This window comes from Malaclemys terrapin, chromosome 9 (genome assembly GCF_027887155.1).
Source record: "Malaclemys terrapin pileata isolate rMalTer1 chromosome 9, rMalTer1.hap1, whole genome shotgun sequence".
NCBI lineage: Eukaryota > Metazoa > Chordata > Testudines > Emydidae > Malaclemys > Malaclemys terrapin.
In genome coordinates, this window is record NC_071513.1 from 56,634,102 (window position 1) to 56,661,258 (window position 27,157).

General features: G+C 50.5%; 1 protein-coding gene across 1 annotated transcript in view; it reads right to left on the minus strand.

Moving 5' to 3' along the window:
- The window catches only part of MSL2 (MSL complex subunit 2), a 50,718-nt gene extending 25,686 nt beyond the window's left edge, over nucleotides 1–25,032 (minus strand). Inside the window, exon 1 of the mRNA XM_054040627.1 lies at nucleotides 24,759–25,032. Coding sequence (XP_053896602.1) covers nucleotides 24,759–24,900 — 142 coding nt within the window. The 5' untranslated portion in view covers nucleotides 24,901–25,032. The remainder of the gene's footprint in view (nucleotides 1–24,758) is intronic.
- Nucleotides 25,033–27,157: the final 2,125 nt, after the last annotated feature.

The following is a 27,157-nucleotide window of genomic DNA, read 5'->3' on the forward strand; positions in this document are numbered from 1 at the left end:
AGTTGCAGGTGTGTGTATGCATCTGAGCCTGAATGCATCATTAAAAAGGACTGGCCAATACCAACCCCATATAAATGGAAAATCTGAGCTGACAATGGGAAACCCAATCCCCAGGACATGGACACCTAGCAACCAAGAGGGAGATGAATTTCCTTTACCTCAGCAGGGAAGCTGAGCATAGGTTCCAGCTTGAAAACAAAGGAATGGAAGGTGTGAAGTGGAGGGATAAAGTGCTGGTTTCTGGAGGAAGCTGGGAGCTCTCTCATTGGTAACTAAAAAGGTCAAACAGAGAGACAGAGCCTGAATATGTGGTTCGCTACAGCTTGGCTCGGGCTCTAGGTTAACCAGAATGGATTATGCTTTAACCTTCATTTCTATGTGCTGACCTAAGGACTTTCAGACCGTGTGTGCCAAGGGACTAATAAACAGTTACAATGTTTTGAAAAGGCTGCCTGTGTGCTGTAAATCCTCACTGACATCTGGGCTACAGACCTATATTGGTATAACTACGTTGCTCAAGGATGTGAAAAAATTCACACCCTTGAGTGACGTAGATATACTGACCTAATACTTAGCATAGACAGCGCTGTCGGCGCTTCTCCCAGCGACATAGCTACCACCTCTCAGAGAGGTGGATTAACTAAGCCAATGGGAGAGCTCTCGCCCATCAGCTTAAAGCGTCTTCATTAAAGTGCTACAATGGCACCAATGCAGCATTTTAAGTGTAGACATGCACTGAAGGGGTACAGTATAAACCTCCTGCAAGAGGTCTGGCTTGGCTGGATTCTCTGCAGGGAATCATGGAGAGAGACAGGGATTGCTGATGCTGACAGTCCAGTCTTGGAATCTTGGGGACCACATGCTTGTCCGTGGAACCATGTGGGTCCTTGGGGCCTGGCACACTAAAGGAGTCACTCCCAGGAGACTGGATATAGGCTGGGGCATAGACCAGACTCTGTGACCCTATGAAAGCATTAGCTATAGAGGAGCAACTACTCACAAACCTGGAGAGACAGGACACATGCCACGCTCCAAAATAACAAACATATGCAGCTTGATCTAAAGCAGGGGTTCTCAAACTGGGAGTCAGGACCCCTGAGGGGGTCGCAAGGTTATTACATGGGGGGTCGCGAGCTGTCAACCTCCACCCCAAACCCTGCTTGCCTCCAGCATTTACAATGGTGTTAAATATATTAAAAAGTGTTTAATTTATTAGGGGGGGTCGCACTCAGAAGCTTGCTATGTGAAAGGGGTCACCAGTAAAAAAGTTTGAGACCCACTGATCTAAAGAAATATCTATTACCTATAGAAGGATCTATGTTATTTCTAAGCTGCAAACAAACAGGCAATATGGCCATTAAAATATAATACCTAGCCTGCTCCCACTGAAGTCAATGGCAAAAAAAAACTATCTCAAGATCTGATAATAAAAGAACCCAATATCTGAGCACCTTCAAAATAAAATTGATTAGCAATACCAAAGTTCCTAATGGACTTCATGAAGTCTCTGTCTGGCTTGTCTCCTTTTTAGGGGTATAAAAATTCTGGTGTTTTCATACCCCATGCGGGAACAGCATTGGGCCACAAACTACAATCACAAAAATACAATTTGATTTTCTTCATACTTTGCAGAAATATTCTCTGGTGCCAACTAAGTAAATCTGTCCTGGCAGTTAAGACTGCAATCAGTTGCCACTATAAAGCCTAATTTTGCACTCCTTTAACTTTTTTCATAATTTCAAAGCCAGAAGGGATCATTATGGTCATCTAACTTGCCCTCTTGCGTAATACAGACCACAGAATTTCACCCAGTGATTTCTCAATCAAGCTCACATGCTCTAGCTTTTAGAACAGGGATCAGCAACCTTTGGCACCCAGCTCACCAGGGTAAACACCCTGGTGGGCCGGGCCGGTCTGTTTACCTGCCGCATCCGCAGGTTTGGCCGATCATGACTCCCACTGGCCACGGTTCGCCGCTCCAGGCCAATGGGGGCTGCGGGAAGCAGCGTGGGCCGAGGGGTGTGGCTTACCCTGGCAAGCCGCGTGCCAAAGGTTGCCAATCCCCGTTTTAGAAAGCCATTCAATATTGATTTAACATCTAATTTTTGGGTTGGCAAAATTAGTTTAAAATTTGCCAGATTTACTCTGATAACAAGAGAAATTTATTTTGAAAATTCAAACTGTTTTTGACTTAAGTCATTAAATACATTCTTGACCTGAAGTTGACTTGTGTCACCCTTTTGCTCAAAAGCAGTTTACCTCTTCATTCTTTATGTATAATCAAATCTCTGAAAATTCATACATTTGTTGTAATTAGCAACGTTAATTTATTTTTGTTATGGATTTCAAAGCACTATACGTAGTTAATGCATTCAATTAATGTTTATGGCTGTCCTACTGACAGCTAGAACATGTTCTGAAAGTTTTAAATGAAGTAAATACTTTTTGAGATTTAAATACCGGTACTTTAAAATGACTCCTAAGGCATTCAAGGTTTGCGTCATGTTATCTGGGTACTCTGAAATCGCATAAAACAAAAAGGGTTCTCATTCCATCAAAATTAAATAGCTATCTCCACAATATTACAACAATAAATAAACTTCTCTCCTAAAATGCATGGGAGAAGAGAGATGGAGTTCAGTATTACTAAAAGGTTAAAATATCCAGGAACTCAACATAGACCAAGATGATGGTGCGGAATGAAATCTAGAGCTGAGGGTTTTAAAATTGAATTCATTGCCAAAAACTTGTAAGGTGTTGGCTTCTTGGATTAGCCAGGCAGTTCACCACCCAGAAAAGTTATGGTGTCCTATGACAAAGTCAGAGGAGATGGAAGATTATGATCTGTTTTGGTGACCTGCCAGAGAAGACTGATGGAACTGGTTAGATTTTATAGATCTTAAAAGGGGTAATATGACTGATGGTTGTTGACGGTTTACAATGGTGGGGCTTCAACTTCTGTCCATGATAATCAATACAGTGACCCCCAAATGCCCTCTTCTTGGGCTTTGCTCTCACAGGTTACTCTGGTTTTACTAATGAACCAAGTAAAGAGACTACTAGATGGCTATAGTCTTTTGCTAAATCTGACCAAGTATTATTTAAATAATTGTTTATTTTATGCTCTAGCTGTTTAGACGGAAAAGAATCTTTTCCTCAAAACAGATTCTTCAGCTCCCGTCTCCACAACAGGACAGAAATACTTCAATCTCAAATTATAGAATGTAATGGTCAGTCCATTACAATGGTATAATCCTGCATTATCAAACGTCAGTCCCATCTCAGATACAGGAACCAAAATGTGGCCAGCCATGGATTAAGACAGCAACCATCTACAACAGCTACACATATGGCAGGCATTAATTCCTGAGTCAATCCAAAAGAAGAATCATCTGTGTGGGTATGGATGTCTGTCGGCATGGCCAGCCTCAGTGTCTCCAGCACCTCAAGGAGGAACCTGAGAACCCCAGCAAGGATCTCTGGAGTGCAAGAGGGCAACCTACAAATCAGTTTTAGATTCATTTTAATTCCATACCAGACCTCAGCCAGTGTACAGACAGTTTTTCAGCAGAAACTCTTATTTTATATTAGCTGGAAAAAGCATGGTCAATCCTCCCTCCAGATTACTTTTCAACTTATCCTGAGCCAAAGGAAGAACTTTTTGGTTTAGAACGAATTTAAGCTGAACTGGTATAACCTTCTTGTGTAGTCAAGACCTATGCGATATAGAGCAAGCAACCCTAAACAAGGAGTTTTCCCAGGTGTAAAGCCCAGGAGCTGATTCTTCATGACTAGGGCTAATCTTAGCTAAAATTCCTGCAAAAGGTCTTCTATGGAAAAGAGTTCCTCTGGAAAGGGGCTAAACCCTACAAAAGTTAACTCTTCCATCTCCCCTCTGCCACCTCTTTCCCACGTACCACCACATATAGCAACTATATGTACATTTTCCAAATATCACAACCTTTTCCCTTTAAAAAAAAAAAACTACTTAAACATTCCCCTATTTGCTACAGTGGAGAGATTTTTATAAATTATGCTGGTGATCATCAGGGGAATGGAGGAAGGGCAGTTGCAATGGAGGGCCATATATAGGTATCCTGTTGATCCCACTGGCGATTGTCTACCTGCCCACAGAAGTCACATTATTCACAAACTTTGAAAGAGGTGTATTTTGGTATTTCCTCGTGTACATTTTCAAGGGCAGGAATGGTAAAATGTGTTTAAAACTGCCAGTATTTGAAAACCAGACAATGCTATTTTCCATCAGTGAAGATGGAAGGGAAAAAAAGAAAAATGTATGTCAATGAAAAGTATTTGTCAAACTCTGAACCAATCCAGGCTGCTTTTCTAATGTGAAAGGAAACACTAGGATCTAGTTCAATGACTACTCAGCCTTCATTCCACTTGACCTAGGAAGAATGCTCATAAATGCAGTGTTCTAGGACTCCACTTAACCACCTCTATTTAATAGGGTTAGTCTTTATTCTGTGAGGAATCATCCACAACCATAAGGGAGAGCCCAATATTTGTATTCACTTAACTGAAGTTATGTATGAGTAACTGGAGTTCTTTCCATGTGTTGCTTCTGCCAATTCCCACCTGTGGGACACCTCCCCCTTCCATTTCCAGGCACCTGAGCGCCTTGGAACTTGGAACCATGTGGGAGCCACACAAACATCTTCATGACCCTGAAAGTTCAGAACAGAGGTTATTAGTATATGTGCTGCCGAAGTGAGCACGTATAAGGATTATATGGCCCCAACTGCCTTCATCCTTTCAGTTAAAAATTAGACTTCAGGGAATTAATGTAGAACTCCAGGCAACTCTTGAAGAACTCCAGTTAGTGATACGTAACCTTTCCTCTAAGATATCCTTTGCATATTTTTAGATGTGGGAGTTTAGTGAGCAGTACACCTGGGAAGGTGGACTGAGCTGTTCTAACTAAACAAGGATGGCAGAATTGCCCTCCCAAAGATAACTTCAGCCCTGGATGCTGAAACAAGAGAAAAATGCAGAAAAAAGCAATTCCATGTACCAGACTAACATGGAGATGCTGCCTGAGCCCTAAACGCTACATGATCTGGAATCCTAGCTAACCTGTAAAAGTTTCAACACACAGCCTAATCCACTTAGACCAGTGGTTCTCAACCAGGGATATGCATACACCTGGGAGTATACAGAGGTCTTCCGGGGGTACATCACCTCATCTAGATATTTACCTAGTTTTACAACAACAGACACACAAAAATCACCAAAGTCAGTACAAACTAAAATTTCATACAATGACATGTTTATATTGCTCTATATACTATACACTGAAATGTAAGTACAATATTTATATTCCAACTTATTTATTTTATAAATATATGGTAAAAATAAGTAAGTAATTTTTCAGTAATAGTGAACTGTGACACGTTTGGATTTTTATGCCTGATTTTGTAAGCAAGTAGTTTTTAAGTGAGGTGAAACTTGAGGTATGCAAGACAAATCAGACTCCTGAAAGGGGTACAGTAGTCTGGAAAGGTTGAAAGCCACTGACAGATACAAAAACTGCATGAAAATGACTTTTCCCCCTATAATGATCGCCACAAGAACAAATACTCTAGGGCACCACAGTGACAGTTTTTCAGGGTAATTCTAAAACAGATATTATGTAGCTATTTTATATCACTAATAATGGTTTGAAAGGAATGATGGAAGGCTGGCATCCCGGAGGCCTCAAGCAAAACCAAGGAAAGCCAAACCTGTCATTCCTGTAATTTTTAAGGTTTTAAAAAAACAAACAGAAAACATCTGTAAAATAAACAATCAACATTTTGGGCATTCTTTATACATCCGAAAGTAAAAAAATGATACAAGCCCAGCTTTTAAAAAAATCCTTTAAGGTTCACCTTTAGAACTGTCTCTCCCTGCAAAGTGCTAAGCTAGTATTTCTGTGGCAGTTTGTGGCCACGTTAAGCTAACTCACTTTCTAGTATAAAAGTTTAACTGGGAAAGTTAAAGTTTTCCAAATTTAGTTTTTGTAAAAGTAAGAGTTATAAATTGGTGGTAAGCTGATGCTGAAAAGTCAGCTAAACTTCTGAACAAGCCCTGAAATGGTACAAATTATCTTGGGAATCTAGAAAAAAAGTTAGAAAAAATATATTAAAGCAGTAGAAAAAGCACTTATAACCTTTCCCCTCAAATAGGAAAAGACGGTTACTCACCATTGTAACTGTTGTTCTTCGAGATGTGTTGCTCATATCCATTCCAATTAGGTGTGCGCGCGCTGCGTGCACAATCGTCGGAGAATTTTCTACCCTAGCAACACCCGGTGGGTCGGCTGTGGAGCCCCCTGGAGTGGCGCCTTCATGGCGCTGGATATATACCCCAGCCGACCCAGCACCCCCTCAGTTCCTTCTTGCCGGCTACTCCGCCAGTGGGGAAGGGGGGCGGGTTTGGAATGGATATGAGCAACACATCTCGAAGAACAAAAGTTACAACGGTGAGTAACCGTCTTTTCTTCGAGTGCTTGCTCATATCGATTCCAATTAGGTGACTCCCAAGCCTTACCTAGGTGGTGGGGTCGGAGTGAGACATTGCCGTGTGCAAAACCGCTGATCCGAATGCAGCATCATCCCTGGACTGCTGTACCAGTGCGTAGTGAGCTGCAAATGTGTGGACTGATGACCAAACTGCAGCTCTACAAATGTCCTGGATCGGAACTTGAGCCAGGAAAGCAGTCGAGGAAGCTTGGGCCCTCGTGGAGTGAGCGGTGAGGTGCGGTGTTGAGACACCTGCCAGGTCATAGCAAGTCCGGATGCAAGACGTGATCCAGGAGGATAGGCGTTCTGAGGAGACCGTGATCCAGGAGGATAGGCGTTTCATTCGGTCGGCCACTGCAACAAAGAGTTGCGTCGTCTTTCTAAACTGCTTTGTGCGGTCAATATAGAAAGCCAGGGCCCTGCGTACGTCCAAAGAATGCAAACGCTGGTCTTGGCAAGTAGCATGTGGTTTAGGATGGAAGACTGGGAGAAATATATCCTGATTCATGTGAAACGGTGAGACCACCTTAGGAAGAAAGGCAGGATGTGGGCGAAGCTGCACTTTGTCCTTATGGAAAACCGTGTATGGGGGCTCGAATGTAAGCGCCCTAAACTCAGAAACGCGCCTTGCTGAGGTGATGGCTATGAGGAAGGCTGTCTTCCAGCATAGGTACAGAGGTGAACAGGTGGCCAGTGGCTCGAATGGAGGACCTGTGAGCTTGGAGAGAACCAGGTTGAGATCCCACGTCGGAACGGGCTGACGTTGTTGTGGGTACATCCGGTCTAAGCCCTTGAGGAATCTAACGACCATCGGGTTAGAGAATACCAAGGACGCGAGTTCCCCTGGGTGAAAGGCCGATATAGCGGCCAGGTGAACTCTAATTGAAGATATTGCCAAACCCTGCTGTTTTAGGGAGAGGAGATATTCCAATATGAGAGGAATAGGTGCCCGTAACGGGGACGTGGCTCGTTGTTCGCACCAACAGAACCGCTTCCACTTGGCCAAGTACGTGGTCCGTGTTGAAGGCTTCCTACTGCTCAGCAGAATCTGCTGGACAGAGTGCGAACATTGCTGCTCTGCCTGGGTGAACCATGGAGCAACCACGCCGTGAGGTGGAGTGATTGTAGGTCAGGGTGACGTAGTCGGCCGTGGTCCTGAGAGATGAGATCTGGACACAACGGGAGCAGGATCGGTGTCTGAACCGAGAGCTCTAACAGTGTGGTGTACCAGTGTTGTCTCGGCCACGCTGGAGCGACTAGAATTACTTGTGCCTGGTCTCTGCGTAATTTGAGCAGCACCTTGTGGACCAGAGGAAATGGAGGGAAGGCGTAAAACAGGTGGTCTTTCCAGGGGAGGAGAAACGCATCCGATAGAGAGCCCGGAGCTCGCCCTTGTAGGGAGCAGAACACGTGGCACTTCCTGTTGGCTCGAGATGCAAACAGGTCTACCTGGGGAAACCCCCACCTCTGGAAAACGGAATAGATGATGTCCGGACGGATAGACCACTCGTGCGTCTGAAAGGACCTGCTGAGTCGGTCCACTAAAGTGTTCTGGACTCCAGGGAGGAACGATGCCGTGAGATGGATTGAGTGGGCGATGCAGAAGTCCCATAGGCGAATCGCCTCTTGGCATAGAGTCGACGAACATGCTCCTCCTTGCCTGTTGATGTAAAACATGGCCGTGGTGTTGTCGATGAGAACTAACACACAGCGGCCACGTAGGAGATTGAGAAATGCTTGGCACGCCAAACGCACCGCCATCAGTTCCCGAACATTGATGTGCAGGGATAGCTGGGGTGCAGTCCACAGGCCCTGGGTATGGTGTTCGTTGAGATGGGCACCCCAACCCAGAGATGAAGTGTCTGTGACCAGGTGCAGAGAGGGTTGTGGGGCGTGAAACGGCATCCCCTCGCAAACCACACTGTGATCTAGCCACCAGGTGAGGGAGGTCAGGACTGAGTTCGGGACCGTGATCACCATGTTCAGACTGTCCCGATATGGGCGGTATACCGATGACACCCAGGTCTGGAGTGGGCGAAGCCGAAGTCTGGCATGCCTGGTTACGTACGTGCAAGAAGCCATGTGACCCAGCAGGGTAAAGCACGACCTCACCGTGGTAGTTGGGAAGGCCCTGAGCCCTTGAATGAGGCTCGTGATGGTATGAAAGCGATTGTCTGGTAGGATAGCTTGTGCACGTCCGGAGTCTAGGACTGCGCCAATAAATTCTATTCTCTGGGTAGGCTCTAGAGTGGATTTCTCCTCGTTGAGTAGGATGCCCAACTCGTTGAATGTGTGCACTATTATGTGGACGTGAGCTCGAACTTGCTCTCTGGTGCGACCGCGTACCAGCCAGTCGTCTAGATACTGGAACACCTGTATCCCTTGCCGACGAAGGTATGCCGCCACGACGGCCATAAATTTTGTGAACACCCTTGGGGCCGAGGATAGGCCGAAGGGAAGGACTGCAAATTGGTAATGCACCTTGTTTACCACAAAGCGTAGGAAGCGCCTGTGAGGCGGGTAGATTGCTATATGGAAGTATGCGTCCTTCATGTCGAGGGCGGCGAACCAGTCTCCAGGATCGAGGGAAGGGATAATGGTCCCCAAAGAGACCATGCGGAATTTCAACTTTACTACGAATTTGTTGAGTCCGCGTAAGTCTAAGATGGGTCGCAGACCCCCTTTGGACTTGGGGATCAGGAAGTAGCGGGAATAAAATCCCCTGCCCCTTAACTCTAATGGAACCTCCTCGATGGCCCCCATAGATAGGAGCGTAGAAACCTCCTGTATAAGAAGTTGCTCGTGAGAAGGGTCCCTGAAGAGGGACAGGGAGGCGGGGTGGGAGGGGGGGAAAGAAGAAAACTGGAGAGCGTATCCCCTCTCCACCGTGCGAAGGACCCAACGGTCCGAGGTTATAAGGGACCAAGCACGGTGGAAATGGGAGAGGCGATCCCGAAAGGAGGGGGCTGGATCCTGGGGGATGACTGGGGCGCCGTCCTCGACCGCACCTTCAAAAGTTCTGCCTGGGGCCTGAAGGTGGCCTTGGTGGCCCCTGGTTCTGACCGGGTTGAGGGCCGGTCAACCTTCTCCGACCACCTCGCCCCCACCTTCTGGCAGAGTCCTGTCTCTGACGAGGTGGGGGGGGGGTAGAATCGCTGAGGCTGGGGCCTAAATGGCCTGCGCTGGGGACCCGCAATATGCATGCCCAGGGAGTGCATGATTGTTCTCGAGTCCTTGAGGCTCTGCAGATGAGAGTCCGTCTTATCTGAAAACAATCCGTGTCCCTCAAAGGGTAAATCCTGCAGGGTTTGCTGCAGTTCCGGAGGCAAACCCGAAACCTGGAGCCAGGAGATTCTCCGCATAGCGATACCTGAAGCCAGGGTTCTCGCAGCCGAGTCTGCTATGTCCAAGGAGGCCTGTAAGGAGGTCCGTGCCACCTTCTTACCCTCCTCCACTAAGGCCCCAAACTCCTCCCTGGAGTCTTGGGGGACCAATTCCTTGAACTTCCCCATAGAGTTCCAGGAATTAAAGTTATAGCGGCTCAGGAGCGCCTGCTGGTTAGCCGCTCTAAGTTGTAACCCCCCGGCTGAATAAACCTTACGCCCAAACAAATCGAGGCGCTTAGCTTCCTTCGATTTGGGCGCTGCGGCCTGTTGACCGTGGCGCTCCCTTGCATTCACTGATGACACCACCAGTGAACACGGCTGGGGATGAGTATACAAGTACTCATAGTCCTTTGAGGGGACAAAGTATTTTCTTTCCACCCCTCTGGCAGTGGGCGGAATAGAGGCAGGAGTTTGCCATATCGTATTGGCGTTAGCCTGCATCGTACGGATCAGGGGCAACGCCACTCTGGATGGGGCATCCGCAGAGAGGATGTTTACAATGGGGTCCTGCACCTCCACTATCTCCTCTGCTTGTAGGTCCATATTACGGGCCACCCTACGTAATAGGTCCTGGTGTGTCCGGAGATCTATCGGGGGTGGACCTGTGCTCGAGGTGCCCGCCACTGCCTCATCTGGGGAAGATGAGGAAGATGCCTCAGGTGGTAAGGGATCCAAGGGCGGGTCCTGGTCCAATGAGCCCTGGAGCGGAGCATCACCTGCTCCTGGGTCCAGGACGTCAGGTGGTGCGGGCACGGAAGCCTCCATGCCCCCTGGAGGAGGGCGAGAGATGGTGGACTCTGGGGCCCTTCTCTCAGAGTGCACCGAGCGAGAGGCTGATGGTGGTGGAGCCCCTTGTGCCTGGTGGTACGCCCACAGGGTCCAGAACGACCAGTGCGAAGGACCTTGAGTGGGATCCTCCGCTATCTCCTGCCAGTGGCCCATGTTCGGTTCATCGGCCTGCCCCTGAGGGGGGTATGTCGATCTCGATGCCCCATCGGAGGAGCGAGACAGCGATCTCGAAGGCCATGACGGTGCCGACCGTGCCGAGATGAGCTCTGGGAGGTACGGTGCCGTACGGTGCCGGTCTGGGGACGATCTGTCTCTATGCAGTGCCGGTGAGCGGTGCCGAGATCGGGATCGGTGCCGATGACCGCGTCGGTGCCGAGAGTCCGACCTGGACCTGGACGGCGATCTTGAGTAGGCCCGGTGCCGGGAGCGGCCCCTCGACGTCTAGCGTCGCTCGTATCGGTGCCGGGAACTACGTCTCGATGTCGAACGGTACCGACGATCATAACGGTGCCGCGACGATGATCTTAGCCGCGAGTACGACCGGTGCCGAGGTGATATTCGGCGCCGGGACTGCGAGCAGCGTCGGGACCTGCTTCGGGTCCTGGATCGGTGCCGTGGTTCCAGTCCTTGAGATGGTGGGCGCATCAAGGCGGGTTTCCCCCTGGATTGCACCGGACGAGGGGCCAACGGTGCCGGCTCCATGAGAGCAATCAAGTCTCTCGCCGTCGCAAAGGTCTCCGGGGTCGACGGGAGGCACGGTTCCACCACTGATCGCGGTGGTGATCCCGTCTGCACCGGACTCAACGGCCTCGGAGCCGGAGTCGACGGTGCCGCAGGCACCTGCTTTCGGTGTTCCGCCGGTGGACGCAGCTCTACCCCCGGCACCGGGGGGGCCGGCGTCTTCAGGACGGCAGTCTCCTGCGCCTTACGGGATTTCTTATGTCCCGGTGATAACGATCGGCGCCGAGGCACTTGCGGCGGGTGCGGTGCCGAAGGGGTCCGGTGCCGCGGAGGCTTGTCCGACGCCACTCGCGGTGCCGGGGCAGTCGGTGCCGCCGGGGCACTGCGCACCGAGGCGCTTGGCGCTGGGGCTTGACGCGCCGAAGGAGCGTCCGGGCTAAGTGCCGCCTCCATGAGGAGTTGTCGAAGCCGAAAGTCCCGCTCCTTTTTGGTTCTCGGTCTGAAGGCCTTACAGATCTTACACTTATCTGTTTGATGGGACTCTCCCAGGCACTTCAGACACGAGTCGTGCGGGTCACTTGTGGGCATAGGCTTAGCGCAGGACGCGCACTGCTTAAAGCCGGGAGCCTTGGGCATGAGCCCGGCTACGCGCCGGGGGAAAAAGGGGGAAAGAACAACCCCCTTAATCCCCTTTAACTATATAACAACTATTAATAGAGTAAACTAAACAACTATCTAACTATATAACAACTACAACTATAACTACAACTATCTACAAAACGGAATAAGCTAGGGAGAGTGGAGAACAGCTATGCCGCGCTCCACAGTTCCAACGACCGTCAGGGGCGGTAAGAAGGAACTGAGGGGGCGCCGGGTCGGCTGGGGTATATATCCAGCGCCATGAAGGCGCCACTCTAGGGGGCTCCACAGCCGACCCGCCGGGTGTTGCTAGGGTAGAAAATTCTCCGACGATCGTGCACGCGGCGCGCGCACACCTAATTGGAATCGATATGAGCAAGCACTCGAAGAAGAAACACCTGTATCCCTTGTCGACGAAGGTATGCTGCCACGACAGCCATACATTTTGTGAACACTCTGGGGGCCGAGGACAAGCCGAAGGGAAGGACTGCAAATTGGTAGTGCACCTTGTTTACCACAAATCGCAGGAAGCGCCTGTGAGGCGGGTAGATTGCTATATGAAAATATGCGTCCTTCATGTCGAGGGCGGCGAACCAGTCTCCAGGATCCAGGGAAGGGATAATGGTCCCCAATGATACCATGCGGAACTTCAACTTTACTATGAATTTGTTGAGTCCGCGTAAGTCTAAGATGGGTCGCAGACCCCCTTTGGACTTGGGGATCAGGAAGTAGCGGGAATAAAACCCCCTGCCCCATAATACTGGTGGAACCTCCTCTATGGCCCCCATAGACAGGAGCGTAAAAACCTCCTGTGTAAGGAGTTGCTCGTGAGGAGGGTCCCTGAAGAGGGATGGGGAGGGGGAGTGGGAGGGAGGGAACGAAGAAAACTGGAGAGCGTATCCCCTCTCCACCGTGCGAAGGACCCAACGGTCCGAGGTTATAAGGACCAAGCACGGTGGAAATGGGAGAGGCGATCCCAAAAGGAGGGAGCTGGATCCTTGGTAGTGGCTGGGGCGCCGTCCTCGACCGCACCTTCAAAAGTTCTGCCTAGGACCTGAAGGTGGTCTAGGTGGCCCCTGGTTCTGACCAGGTTGAGGGCCGGTCGACCTTCGCCTACCACCTCATCCCCGCCTTCTGGCGGAGTCCTGTCTCGGATGAGGCAGGAGAGGGTAGAACCTTTGAGACTGGGGCCTAAAGGGTCTGCGCTGGGGTCCTGGGACATGCATCCCCAGGGAGCGCATGATTGTTCTCGAGTCCTTGAGGCTCTGCAGCCAAGAGTCCATCTTGTCCGAGAACAACCCGTGTCCCTCAAAGGGTAAATCCTGCAGGGTCTGCTGCAGTTCCGGCGGCAAGCCCGAGACCTGGAGCCAGAAGACTCGCCGCATGGCGATACCTGAGGCCAGCGTCCTCGCAGCCGAGTCCGCTATGTCCAAGGAGGCCTGTAAGGAGGTCTGTGCCACCTTCTTACCCTCCTCCACTAAGGCCCCAAACTCTTCCCTTGAGTCTTGGGGAACCAACCCCTTAAACTTCCCCATAGAGTCCCAGGAATTAAAGTTATAGCGGCTCAAGAGCGCCTGCTGGTTGGCCGCTCTAAGTTGCAGCCCTCCGGCTGAATATACCTTACGCCCAAACAAATCGAAGCGCTTAGCGTCCTTCGATTTGGGCGCTGCAGCCTGCTGGCCGTGACGCTCCCTTGCGTTCACCAATGACACGACTAGTGAACACGGTTGGGGCATTAGTATATAGGTACTCATAGTCTTTGGAAGGGACGAAGTACTTTCTTTCCATCCCTCTGGCTGTGAGTGGAATAGAGGCAGGAGTTTGCCACATTGCAGTGGCATTAGCCTGAATCGTCCGAATCAAAGGCAATGCCACCCTGGATGGGGCATCCGCGGAGAGGATGCTCACAACCAGGTCCTGTACCTCCACTATCTCCTCTGCCTGGAGGTCCATATTACGCGCCACCCTACGTAATAGGTCCTGGTGTGCCCGAAGATCTATCGGGGGCAGACCTGTGGCGGTTGTGCCCGCCACCGCCTCATCTGGGGAAGATGAGGAGGATGCCTCAGGTGACAAGGGGTCTAATGGCGGGTCCTGCTCCAAGGGTCCCTGAAGTGGAGCATTGCCTGTCCCTGGGTCCAGGGCCTCAGGTGGTGCAGGCACGGGAGCCTCCATGCCCCCTGGGGGAGGGCGGGAGATGGTGGCCTCCGGGGCCCTGTGCTCAGAGCGTGCCGAGCGAGAGGCTGATGGTGGAGCCCCCTGCGCCTGGTGATGCGCCCACGGGGTCCAGAACGACCAGTGCTTAGGTCCCTGTGCAGGGTCCTCCGCCACCTCCCGCCAGTGGCCCAAGTCAGCCTCAGCAGCCTGCCCCTGAGGAGGGTATGCCGATCTCGAGGCCCCATCAGAGGAGTGAGACGCCGATCCCGAAGGCCAAGGCGGTGCCGACTGCGCCGAAATCGGCTCCGGATGATACGGTGCCAATCGGTGCCGGTCCGGAGATGATCGGTCCCTGCGCAGTGCCGGTGAGCGGTACTGGGATCGGTGCTGATGTCCATGTCGGTGCCGAGATCCTGACCTGGACCTGGATGAGGATGACCGCGAGTAGACACGGTACCGGGAGCGGCCCCTCGAACTCGAGCGGTGCTCGTACCGGTGCCGGGAACTATGTCTGGAGTCCGATCGGTACCGATGATCGTGACGGTGCCAAGACGTAGAGCGGTGCCACGACGAGGATCTTGGCCGCGAGTACGACCGGTGCCGAGGTGATAGTCGGCGCCGGGACTGCGAGCGGCGTCTGGACCTGCTCCGAGACCTGGAGCAGTGCCGTGAGTCCATGCCCTGAGACGGCGGGCGCACCAGGGCAGGCTTGCCCCCGGATTGCACCGCGCGAGGAGCCAACGGTGCCGGTGGTTGGAGAGGTGCCGGTTCCGTGAGAGCAATAAGGTCTCTCGCCGTCGCGAAGGTCTGTGGGGTGGACGGAAGACAAGGCTCCACCACCGGCCGAGGTGGTGATCCTGTCCGCACCGGACTCAACGGCCGCGGAGCCGGAGTCGACGGCGTAGCAGGCACTTGCTTTTGGTGGTCCAAAGGTGGACGTGGCTCCACCCCCGGCCCCGGGGGAGCCGGCGTCTTCAGGACAGCAGTCTCCTACACCTTGCGGGATTTCTTATGTCCCGGAGTCAAGGATCGGCGCCGAGGCCCCTGTGGCGGGTGTGGTGCCGAAGGAGGCCGGTGCCGTGAGGCCTTGTCCGACTCTGCCCGCGGTGCAGTACCGGTTGGTGCCGCAGGGGCGCTGCGCACCAAGGTGCTCGGTGCCGGGGCCGGACGCGCCGATGGAGGGTCCGGGCTAAGTGCCGCCTCCATGAGAAGCTGCCTAAGCCTAAAGTCCCGCTCCTTTTTGGTTCTCGGTCTGAAGGCCTTACAGATTTTACACTTATCTGTCTGATGGGACTCTCCTAGACACTTCAGACACGAGTTGTGCAGATCACTCGTGGGCATAGGCTTAGCGCAGGACGCGCATGGCTTAAAGCCAGGAGCCTTGGGCATGAGCCCAGCTATGCGCCGGGGGGGAAAGGGGGGAGAACAACCCCCTTAACCCCCGCTAACTATTTACAATTATTAAAAAGTAAAATGAATAACTATCTAACACTATACAACAAATATAACTACAACTATCTACAGAATAACAGGATAAGCTAGGGAGAGTGGAGAACAGCTATGCCGCGCTCCACAGTTCCAACGACTGTCAGGGCGGTAAGAAGGAACTGAGGGGGGCGCTGGGTCGGCTGGGGTATATATCCAGCGCCATGAAGGCGCCACTCCAGGGGGCTCCACAGCCGACCCACTGGGTGTTGCTAGGGTAGAAAATTCTCTGAGGATCGTGCACACGTCGCGCACACACCTAATTGGAATCGATATGAGCAAGCACTCGAAGAACTACTTTTTCCATAGTGGAAGAATATATTGCATAACTGTTTACAAAACTTTGTTTTCGAATGAATTGTAATATTAACAAACCATATTTTAACAGCAAGAGACCTGAGGGTGTGCATTAGTAAGCTTAATTTTTATGCCCCAAACACATCTAAGGAATGCACCAATGCCTCACAGAAACCCTGGAGTGGTTTGTTTCTACATTACCCGCTCTTTAGAGAAGAGTCTTCTTGCATTTGTCTGTAAAAGCATCATGCTCACCTATAGTGCTGTAAAAGTAATTATCACTGTATGATCATGTCTACACTCCAGATGTGCATCAGTGTAACTTCATACAGCACTTCTTGCTGAAGAAGTGAGGTTCTTACCCACGAAAGCTTATGCTCCCAGTACTTCTGTTAGTCTCAAAGGTGCCACAGGACCCTCTGTTGCTTCATACATGCAATTACACTGTAGCAAACCCACAGTGTAGAGGCCATGCACTGATGCAGTTTACTCTTGTAACTTACATTGGTGCAGCCTATCTACATTAGGGCTTTGTACTGGTGTAAGTTCATCAATATAGTTACACCAGTGGAAATGTTTCTAACAAACCAGGCCTGTGTTAGAGTTTTAATTGTCATGCCACCACTAAGTGGCTCCAAAAACTTCTGCCAAGACTGGTGTACACAGCGCTCTAACACATAGCACTGTGCCCTGTGTGGAACCTGCTAGCACAAACTAAAAGGTACCTAGTGCACACTAAATACCTTTTAGTTGTGCCAGCAGGGTATACACAGGGTGGTTCAGAGCTCTCTGCAATGCACACCTCCATAGACCAGTCTGCAGACAAGCCCTAAGACGGTTTTAAAAGTATTATCAAGAGAATGTGAGATTTCTTCTGCTTTAAGGAATTACTATACCTCAAAACTGATTTCAGCCACTGTATATGCTTGCCCTTTTACAGATTTCTGTTTTGGAAGAACCTAGAATGTTAAATGGGATATCTTTAGGGTGGTATCAGAAGAATAATTAAGCATAACAGAACAAAATTTAAAAAAGGTGAAATTTACGTTAAATTAAAAAGAAAAGTCTCCTGATAGTGAGATATATTAAGCTGTGGAATAATCTTCCAAGGGAAGTGCGGGAAGTCCTATCACTTAGAATCATAGACTTTAAGGTCAGAAGGGACCATTATGATCATCTAATCTGACCTCCTGCACAACGCAGGCCACAGAATCTCACCCACCCACTCCTTTATCAAACCTATGTCTGAGCCATTGAAGTCCTCAAATCATGGTTTAAAGACTTGGGACCTTTAAAACTACTAGACTATACAATATACCGGGGTAGGCAACCCTATGGCACATGTGCCAAAGGTGGCACACGAGCTGATTTTCAGTGGCAATCACATTGCCCGGGTCCTGGCCACCAGTCCGGGGGACTCTGCATTTTAATTTAATTTTAAATTAAGCTTCCTAAACATTTTAAAAAGCTTATTTACTTTACATACAACAATAGTTTAGTTATATATTATAGACTTATAGAAGGAGACCTCCTAAAAACATTAAAATGTATTACTGGCACGCAAAACCTTAAATTAGAGTGAATAATTGAAGACTCGGCACACCACTTCCGAAAGGTTGCCGACCCCTGCAATATACTGTTCTTTATTTTGTATGCTGCATCCAAAATGTGCGCACCACTTTACTGACACAGTAAAATAAATTCTGACGCTGAAGACTTTATGACCAAGGCCCTAATCTGGCAACACATTCTGTACAGGGGGACATTAGATCTACCTGAAGCCCCACTTAAGTGAACAGAGCTCCACCGCATCACAGAATCACAATCTAAAATCAACAACACACAGGCAAAAAGAGGGACTGGAGAAAAGGAAGCAGACAAAAAGCACAGACTCCACAAAACAGATTGGGAGGTAAAGTATGAATCATACTAATTTCTTATTTTAGTAGATACGTTTTTTTAAAATGAAATGATCAATTTGTTTTTACAGTTGAATGAAGGATTGTGGAACAATGTGGGTTTAGAGCAGGGGCGGGCCAACTCTTTGGCCTGAGGTCCGCAATGGGTTTCGGAAATTGTATGGAGGGCCCCCTGTTCCCTGACGGCCCCCCCAGGACCACTGCCCCATCCACACACACACCCCGCTCCCTGTCCCCTGACCGCCCCCGGAGCCCCTGCCCCTGAGTGCCCCCCGCTGCCACATCCAATCCCTCCTCTCATTCCTGACTGCCCCCCTGGAACTCCTGCCCCCATTCAACCCCTGTTCCCCGCCCTCTGACCGCCCCAAACCCCTATCCACACCCCCGCTCCCTGACCACCACCCCAAACTCCCCTGCCCGCTATCCAACCCCCCCCACTCCCTGCCCCCTTACTGCGCTGCCTGGAGCACCAGTGGCTGGCGTCATTACAGCTGCACTGCCGTGCCACTGCGCAGCACAGAGCACTGGGTCAGGCCAGGCTCTGCAGCTGCGCTGCCCCAGGAGCTCGCAGCCCCGCTTCCCAGAGCATTGTGCCAGCTGCAGAGCGAGTTGAGGCTGCGGGGGAGGGCTGGGGGTAGCCTCCCAGGCCAGGAGTTCAGGGGCCAGGCAGGAGGATCCCGCGGGCCAGATGTGGCCCGTAGTTTGCCCACCTCTGGTTTAGAGGAAGGCTTAAAAAGAGAATGTGTGCCTGGAGCACAAGATCAGGAATAAGTTAAATCTACATAAACCAGTTTAAACCTACATCAGAGCCTATACAGGAGTTTGCACAGGTTTAACTAAATTAAATGGGGTTTTAAAATGAGTTGCTGAACCAGTTTCATTAAAATTTCTGCATGTAGACAAGGTAGACTGCTTAAAATTCTTTGTTTTTTGTTAATGCCTGTTTAACTCCAATTACTAACATTTTGGATAAAGGAAGCATTTGTTAAAGATCCAACATCCATTGCCCATTCAATTAGAGTCAGGACACAGCTCTCATATTTTCTCATTATTTCTCATCCCAGATTTACTCTCCTGATATTTCTAATTTAAAAAGCCAACAAAAAGGTTAAAAATAATTAAAATTGCCTAAAAAGGAAACAACTCCAATTATAAAGTTATTTTAAAGTCATCTTTAATACCTATTTAACTTCAATGACTAATATTTTGGAGAAAGTACATCTCTGTTAAAGATTCATTAACTGCCCAACTCCACTTCTTCAATAAGGAAATGAGATTACAATACACATCCATGAAACACTCTGATGTCTTCCAGAAAAAAAAAACCCAGGGAAAAATCATACTTGACATTCCTAAATTAAAAAACAAAAACCAAAAAGCATAATTTTTTTTTGGTGGGAAGGGCAGGAAGTAGTTGGGAGAATTCAGGCCATCACTACACATTAATAAAGCAGCAAAAACAGCACAAATCCAGTTTTGTTTTGTTTAATCTTTTTTAGGTCCCCTTTAAGGCATTGACAAGGGCTGTGACAGTAGGGATGGAAAGGAACACACAGATTTTGGATATATTCATAGAATATCAGGGTTGGAAGGGACCTCAGGAGACCATCTAGTCCAACCCCGTGCTCAAAGCAGGACCAACCCCCAATTAAATCATCCAACAGATTTTTGCCCCATATCCCTAAATGGCCCCCTCCAGGACTGAACTCACAACCCTGGGTTTAGCAGGCCACTGCTCAAACCACTGAGGAGTAATAGATTTTAGCAACAAACTGGATACAGGGAGTAAATGAGAAAAATGAAACCAAAGTTGGAGGGGCCAAAGAAACAGATCACACATTTTCTGCCATGATAGAAAAGTGGGAGAGGGAGTGAACACTTGAATGGCAGGTAGGGAAAAGGGGATGGCAAGGTCTTTTGGTCATAGTGAGTTTAAATTGATGACTGACACACTGAGTGCCACATTGTAAGCTTTCCTACTCAACGGGACTATTCACATGCTTAAGTGTCTGTAGATTCAAGGGGGGGCCTTCTCTCTGTGGCAAGGAGGCCTCTTACTATACAAACACACAGCATTTAGCAAAATGGAGGGTGAGGTCTGAACTATGTTGGGGCCTCTATGCACTATTGTAGTACAAATAATAATAATGAGACTGAACAGAAGTGGAAGAAGTCAGGGATAGAGAGATTTAGAAGCTATAATTGTAGATAAGGTATATGAAGCCGAGAGAATAGATGAATTAATCCAAGGGAGAGATGTGGAAGGAGAACAAGGAGCTCGTGGAAATCCCAAAAAAAAGAGGGGGAAAAGGAGGTGGAACCACCAAGGGAAACACTGAAGTAGCAGTGTATGAGATAAAATAACCATGGAGACAAGTAAACAGAGGTCTACCACAGTGAAAGAGACAGAAGAGGCAAGGAGGAAGAAGATGGAAAAGAAAAGACAGCTCTTGAACTTCACCACTGATGACCTAAGAAAGAGCAATCTCTGGAGCAGAGGGCATGAAAACAAGACTACAGAGGGTCAAGGAGAAAGTTAGCAGAGAGAAAGTCAAGGCAATGAAAATAAATGAAGCAGATTGGTTAAGAAGGGCAGGAGGGAGATGGGACAGTAGTTAAAGACAGGAGGTATTAAGGGAAGAGAAATAGCATATGGGAAGACAAAAGTAAAGAGGCCTGATGAAAGAGATTAAGCATGAGCAAGAAAAAATGATAGAAGGCTTAAGGGAGGTCAAGGGGTAGAGCAGGAATTTTCAACCTTTTTCTTTCTGAGCCCCCCCGCCCCCAACATACTATAAAAACTCCACAGCCCACCTGTTCCACAACAACTGTTTTTTTGCATATAAAAGCCAGGGCTGGCATTAGGGGGGTAGCAAGTTGGGCAACTGCCCCGGGCCCCACCCCACAGGGGGCCCCGACAAGCTAAGTTGCTTAGGCTTTGGCTTCAGCCTCAGGTGGCGGGGCTCGGGGCCCCAGGTTTCAGCCCCATGCAATGGGGTGTTGGCTTTCTGCCCTGGGCCTCAGCAAGTCTAATGTCAGCCCTGCTTGGCAGACTACCTGAAATCTGCTCACAGCTCCCCAGGGGGCCCCAGACCCCTGGTTGAGAACCAATGAGGTAGAGAACAGAGTCAAACGATCAGGCAGAGGGGCTGGAGAAGAATCATATAATGTTAGTGACTAGGGTTAAATAGAACATTGAGACAGATGGGTGCAGTATTTGTACTATAATAAACAATCCTACCTCGGTATTGAAGGCAGGGGTAGGGATAGTAGTCAATCTGACCTAACCTCTTATTTGTATGATTTTAAGGCACAAACATTAGTTTGACCTAGCTGTACTCAGGGCCAGTGCAAGGATATTTTGCGCCCTAGGCGAAACTTCCACCTTGAGCCTCCCTTCCCCCTCCCATCCCCCCAGAGCATCATTTATTATAAACTTTCAAAAATGAATACCGCATAATGTGGCATTGTTCATTAGAATTAATACACATTCAGTTTGAAAATGTATTAATTTCATTATTTAGTCTACATATTTAATGAAAACAAATGGCCTTGGGTCTCCTGCACGTGGCTAGAGTCCCTCCTGTCCCCCCTCTCCCCCCATGGATCTGGAAAGGGCTGTTTTGGGGATCAGAGCACAGATCTCGGGGGCTTGGGGAGGAGGCGGCTCGGGGTTGGCAGGGGGGGCGCAGTGATGTGGGGCGCAGCGGAGGGATCCAGCAGGGCCCGTGGTTGCAGAGGACGCCCGCAGAGGTAGGTGCTAAGGGGCAGGTTCTGTGGGTGGAGAGGGGAGCGCTGTGGGGCGGGTTGCAGGGGGGAAGGGGAGGCTCTATGGGTGGAGAGGGGAGTGCTGCGGGGCAGGTGCCCGAGGGCAGGGTCTGAGGGGAGAGAGGAGTGCTGCTGGGCGGGTTACAGGGGAAAGGGTCTGGGGGGAGAGAGGAGTGTTGCCTGTAGGGTGGGTGCCCGACGGCTGTGGAGGTGGCAGGGCTGGCGTGTTGGGCCCCGCGGTGTCCATGGTGACTGCAGCCGCCGGCCATGGACACCGCGGGGCCCAACACGGTGGGTCTCGAGATGCGGGGCCAGCCGGCATGTACAACCGGGCTCTGCGGGTGCTGACTTGGCCCGCGGGCGGCACCGTGGCGTATGTGGGGCCTGGCTCCGACCAGCTGCAGCCCAGGAAACAGCAGAAAGCAGGTAACAGCTGGGAGCGCCCAGATTCACCACCGGGTTCCCCCCACGCCCCTGGCCGCCCCACTGGAGCCACAAGTGGAACCCGCTCCCTGCACAGCATCCTCCGAGCCCCTCAAGGCAAACCCTGCCCTGGACCACCTCTGTGAAGGGAATGTGAAAAAAAAATTGGGGCACCGCTTTTTGGCACCCTAGGGAGCCACCTAGTTTGCCTAGTGGTTGCTCCGGCCATGGCTATACTGCTCAGGGCTGTGAAATGTTTCAAGCCATGTGCAATGCAGTTAGGTTGACCGAACCCACTCTACAGATGCAGCTAGATGGATAGAAAAATTCTTCCGTCAACCTAACTACCACCTCTCAGTGAAATGGCTTAACTACACATTGACCAAAAAATCCCTGCCGTTGATGTACAAAAAGTCTACACCATGGCACTGTAGCTGTGCTGTACTGCAGACATACCCGCACAGGAAGAGCCAGCAGCTCCTACATAAGAAGCACCATCTGAGACTAACTGAGAAGACTTATCAGCTAAGGCCCTGATCCTGAGTAGCCTCATTGAAATCAAACTGAATTACCCATTTATGTGCTTACCTTCACTACCAGGAGTAGCTCAATGGGACTACTCCTGGTAATAAAGTTAAGCATAATAAGCCTTTGCAGGATAAGGATCTGAATTAGCAAAATAAAATGGAACACAGGAACTGACATACTGAATCAGACCAGTATCATGTCTCCAATAACAGCCAGTATCAGATGTTTTAAAGAAACGACACAGTAGGAAGTTATGGAATAACCTATCCGCATTTTATTTTAAACCCCACCTGTGAGAGTTAGATTTCTGTCCAAAAGCAGGAGGGATTATACCCCTTCCAAATATTTTTTGCCTATTTTAATCCTTACTGCTGTAATGCTATGCTCCCAGTACTTCTGTTAGTCTCAAAGGTGCCACAGGACCCTCTGTTGCAATTCTTTTTTGAATCCTGTTACACTCTTGGCCACAATGGTATCTTATGGCAATGAGCTATATGGGTAATTATTTGTTACAGAAGCTCCCTGACTCCCTGTCGAATTTTGCGCAAGTCAGGAACATATCTCCGACAATTATGCAAAAAAAAAAAAAAAAAAAGGAGAGAGGCAACTTATGGAACTTTTTTCCATAAGTCCGGATTTCCGTAAATTGGGTTTGCATAACCTGGGAAGCATCTGTATGTGAAAATTTTTGTCAGTTTTAAATTTGCTGCCTTTCAATTTAACTGACTGTCCCTTTGTTCTTCCATTATGAGAAAAGGAGAATAAAAGTTCCTGGTCTGCTTTCTTTATACCACTGCGCTTTGTGTATCTTTTGTCACATCCCCCCTTGTTCATCACCTTTCTAAAAAACTGTCCCAATTTTTTTTCCTGTTCTGTCAATGAAAGTTTTCCCACTACTTCTAATCATTGTTATCACCCACCGCAAAGTGTTCTCTTTTTCAGTATATCCTTTGTGAGGTAGACTGACCATAACTGACCCACAGTATTTCAGGAGACAGTATACCTTTGATTTTATAATAGCACGCTTTCTGTATTATTGTCTTTATGCATCCCAATGTTCGGTTGTTGTTGTTGTTGGGTTTTTTTGCCCAGTACTGCACACTTTCCAGAAGTCTTTTAAGACAGTCAAGAGCAACTAATTTTTAAGGCAGCTGAGAATTGTACTCTCCATTCCCAGCTAGCAATACAAACCTACCACAACTTGCACATTCTCCCAATCTATCCACACAAGAATGCCACCAGCTCCATTTCCACCAACAGCATCATATCCTCTCACTCAGCGCACCCAGCCACTGCTGGAACTGCCCTGCCACATCTATTGCTTTGCAAATCAAGTAGACAGGGAAATACAGTACACCCACGTGTAAATGTTTTGGTTCCAATGCCTGTTGCCAAAACATTTTGGTTCAAATTCAGCTTCTCTGTAACAGGACACAGCGGTTACAAGATACTATATACAATGATCTGAGGTATTGAATGCTTCTTTTTGCACAAAGCTATACTTAAAAAATTTGGACTCAATTAGCAAGGTTTCTATATCTGCATGTCAAGTATCAGGGGGTAGCCGTGTTAGTTTGTATCCACAAAAACAACAAGGAGTCCCGTGGCACCAGATTAATTTGGGCATAAGCTTTCATGGGTAAAAAAAAACCTCACTTCTTCAGATGCAGGTTTTTTACCCATGAAAGCTTATGCCTAAATAAATCGGTTAGCCTTTAAGTTGCCACCGGACTCCTTGTTGTTTTTATATCTGCATGTTTTCCAGTGGAGTTGGAAACTTTCATGGTAAATCCTTTATTGGGTATTTTATAAGACCTCAAAAATTAGAGGGGTTTTGTTCCCAGCACACACATTCTTGGAATGTTTTCTACATTTCTCCAATTTGTTGAGGGACAAGATGAGCAATTTTGGAGTTGCTGGAAAATATGCAATAGGAGTGGGGGGGAAATTTAACTTCATTGGAAGCTATACAGATTCCTAACAGGTGTCACACCTTATAGAGGTGCCCCACACCCCTGAAAAGGGGTTAAACAACGGTAAGATTTGCGTTATCATTTCCCATTTAAATAGGTGTAAAAATAATCGGGCTTCAGCGCTGTTGGTTCCCAAGGGTACACAAGGCCCCGAATTCATTGTGCAGCGAACAATAGAAAGCTCCTCACCGCAAACACAGCAGGAGAGGGACTGTCGGAAGTAAGGCAGGAGCTTGGTGACCTCGGAGAAGGCCTGGGGGTCGCCGGGGTCGTAGTTGAGCACCAGGCGGCTCGCTGACACGTAGAGAGCAGTGGCATTCACCGGGTTCATCGCAGCCGCTCCAACGCCCACGGCTCCGGGGTGAGAAGAAAGGGCAGCGGCTAGTCCGCGCCGGCCGAGAGTCAACTGGGGTCCGGGGCCCCTGGAGCCGACCGGCAGCCCAAGCCGGGCGCGGAGGCCGCGGCGCTGCCCGGCGCGGGCTGGGCGGGGCGAAGGGCCGCGCTGCGCCGGGCTCGCTCGTCGCCCCGCAGTGCCCGCCCGGCCCTCTCCGGCAGTGTCACGGGGCCGGGGCCTGGCTTGTCCGGCGGCCGCGAGGCTCCTCCTCCGCCTGCAGCGGGCCCGGCGGCGGCGCTACTCCAGGCTGCGGGCCATGCCGGGCCGCCCGCCCGCCGGGCCTGCTCCTGTCGGCCACACGCCCTCACCCGTCCCGCCGGCGGCTTAGCAGGGGCCCCGCATGGGGGCGCGGGGCGGGAAGGAACCGCGAGCCCAGCGCAGGGCGGCGGCGGCCCGGACCGCGACTCCCGATCCAACAGCAGGAGAGGGGGCGGATGCACCAGGCCTCAGCACCGCCGCATCACCGCGCCGCGACCGCGGCCTCCTGCGCGGAGCCAATAGTTTCCCCTGCTGGGCGCTCGGCAGAATCCGCTGGCCGCTGCGCGCCGCAATGTCAATAGCAACCGTTAGAGCCAACCGTCACTGCAGAGCCATCGCTGCCGCCGCCGCCTGGCTCCGCGCACGGCGCATGCGCGGCCCGGCCGCGGCTCTCCCCGCAGCAGAGGCCCAGCCCCGGGGGGTGGAGGGGGTGGCCAGCGCCCCCTAGCGGTACCCGGCGGTGCCCAAGGAGCGAGCGCCGGGGACAGCCCCTGACAGCTCGGAGCTCGCCCGGCCCGTCACAACACGGACTCCCGCCCAGCCCAGCTCCCCACGCGGCATGGCGCAGTACAGCACGGACACTTGCTCAGCCTGGCTTAGCATAATCAGAGCCTGGCGCAGCACGGACCCCTGCCCAGTTCAGCCCAGCCCTTAGCACAATCCAGCACAGACCCTACTGTCATGCAGCCCATCTCAGCATAGCCCAGCATAGATCTCACCCCCATCCAGCCAGGCTCGGTACAGCATGGGACAGACCCGCCCTCTTACCCCTGCTTGGCTTGCCTTGGCTGAGCTCAGCATGGACCTCCAGCTCGGCCCCCAGCGCAGCCTGCCACCTGACTCAGCCCAGCACAGACAGCACTCTCTCCAGACCGGGATGCACCCACCCCCATCCCGGCTCTCACAGCTCAGCCCACCACAAACCCCCACCCAACATGGCTCAACACAGACCACTATTGGTCTCAGCCCAGCTCCCACCCGGCGTGGCTTAGTACAATCCAGCCCAGAGGGGGACACACACACACACACACACACACACACACACACACACACACACACACACACACACACACACACACACACACACACACACACACACACACACACACACACACACACACACACACACACACACACACACACACACACACACACACACACACACACACACACACACACACACACACACACACACACACACACTGGAGCGCAGCCCCTGCCCAGCTTTGCTCAGCACCCCACCCCCAGCGTGGGTCAGGACAGACCCCAGCACAGCCAATGTCAAACCCCTGCCCAGCATCGTCCAGCATGGACCCCCCTCAGCACAGACCTCCTCCTCAATCCTGTCCAGCCCAGAATGCATCCCCTGCACATCCCGGCTTATTACAACCTCGTACCACCCAGCATGGCTCAGTACAGCCCCAGCTTGCCCAGTAGAACTGAGCACAGGCCCACAGCCTAGCTCAGCACGGCCCAGCTTAGACCCCAACCCAGCATGGCTCAGCACAGCCAAGCATAGCCCCCCACCCAACATAGCTCAGTACAATTCAGCACACACACACACCACACCTGGCTCAGCATAGCGCACACCCCTGCCCAACTTGGCTCAGCACAGCAAAGACTAGACCGCCCCACCATCTAGCCTAGCTCAGCACAATTTAGAGCAGACCCCACCCCAGCACGTCTCAGCTCAATCTGGCACAGACTCTCAAAAAGCCTGGTTCGGCTTGTCTCAGCACAGCACAGCACAGCAGGGACCCTGGCCCGCTGTAATATCTAAAACTGCTGTAATCACATTTTGCTACTGGTAGTAGTTACTGACACCTATGGGAGGTTTTGTTTTGCTGCCCTCTCACAATTTGTCACCTTCCACCGTTCCCATCCTCTAATCCAGAGGTAGCAAATTGTGATAGATGGTTGTTCTGTCTTGTCACAA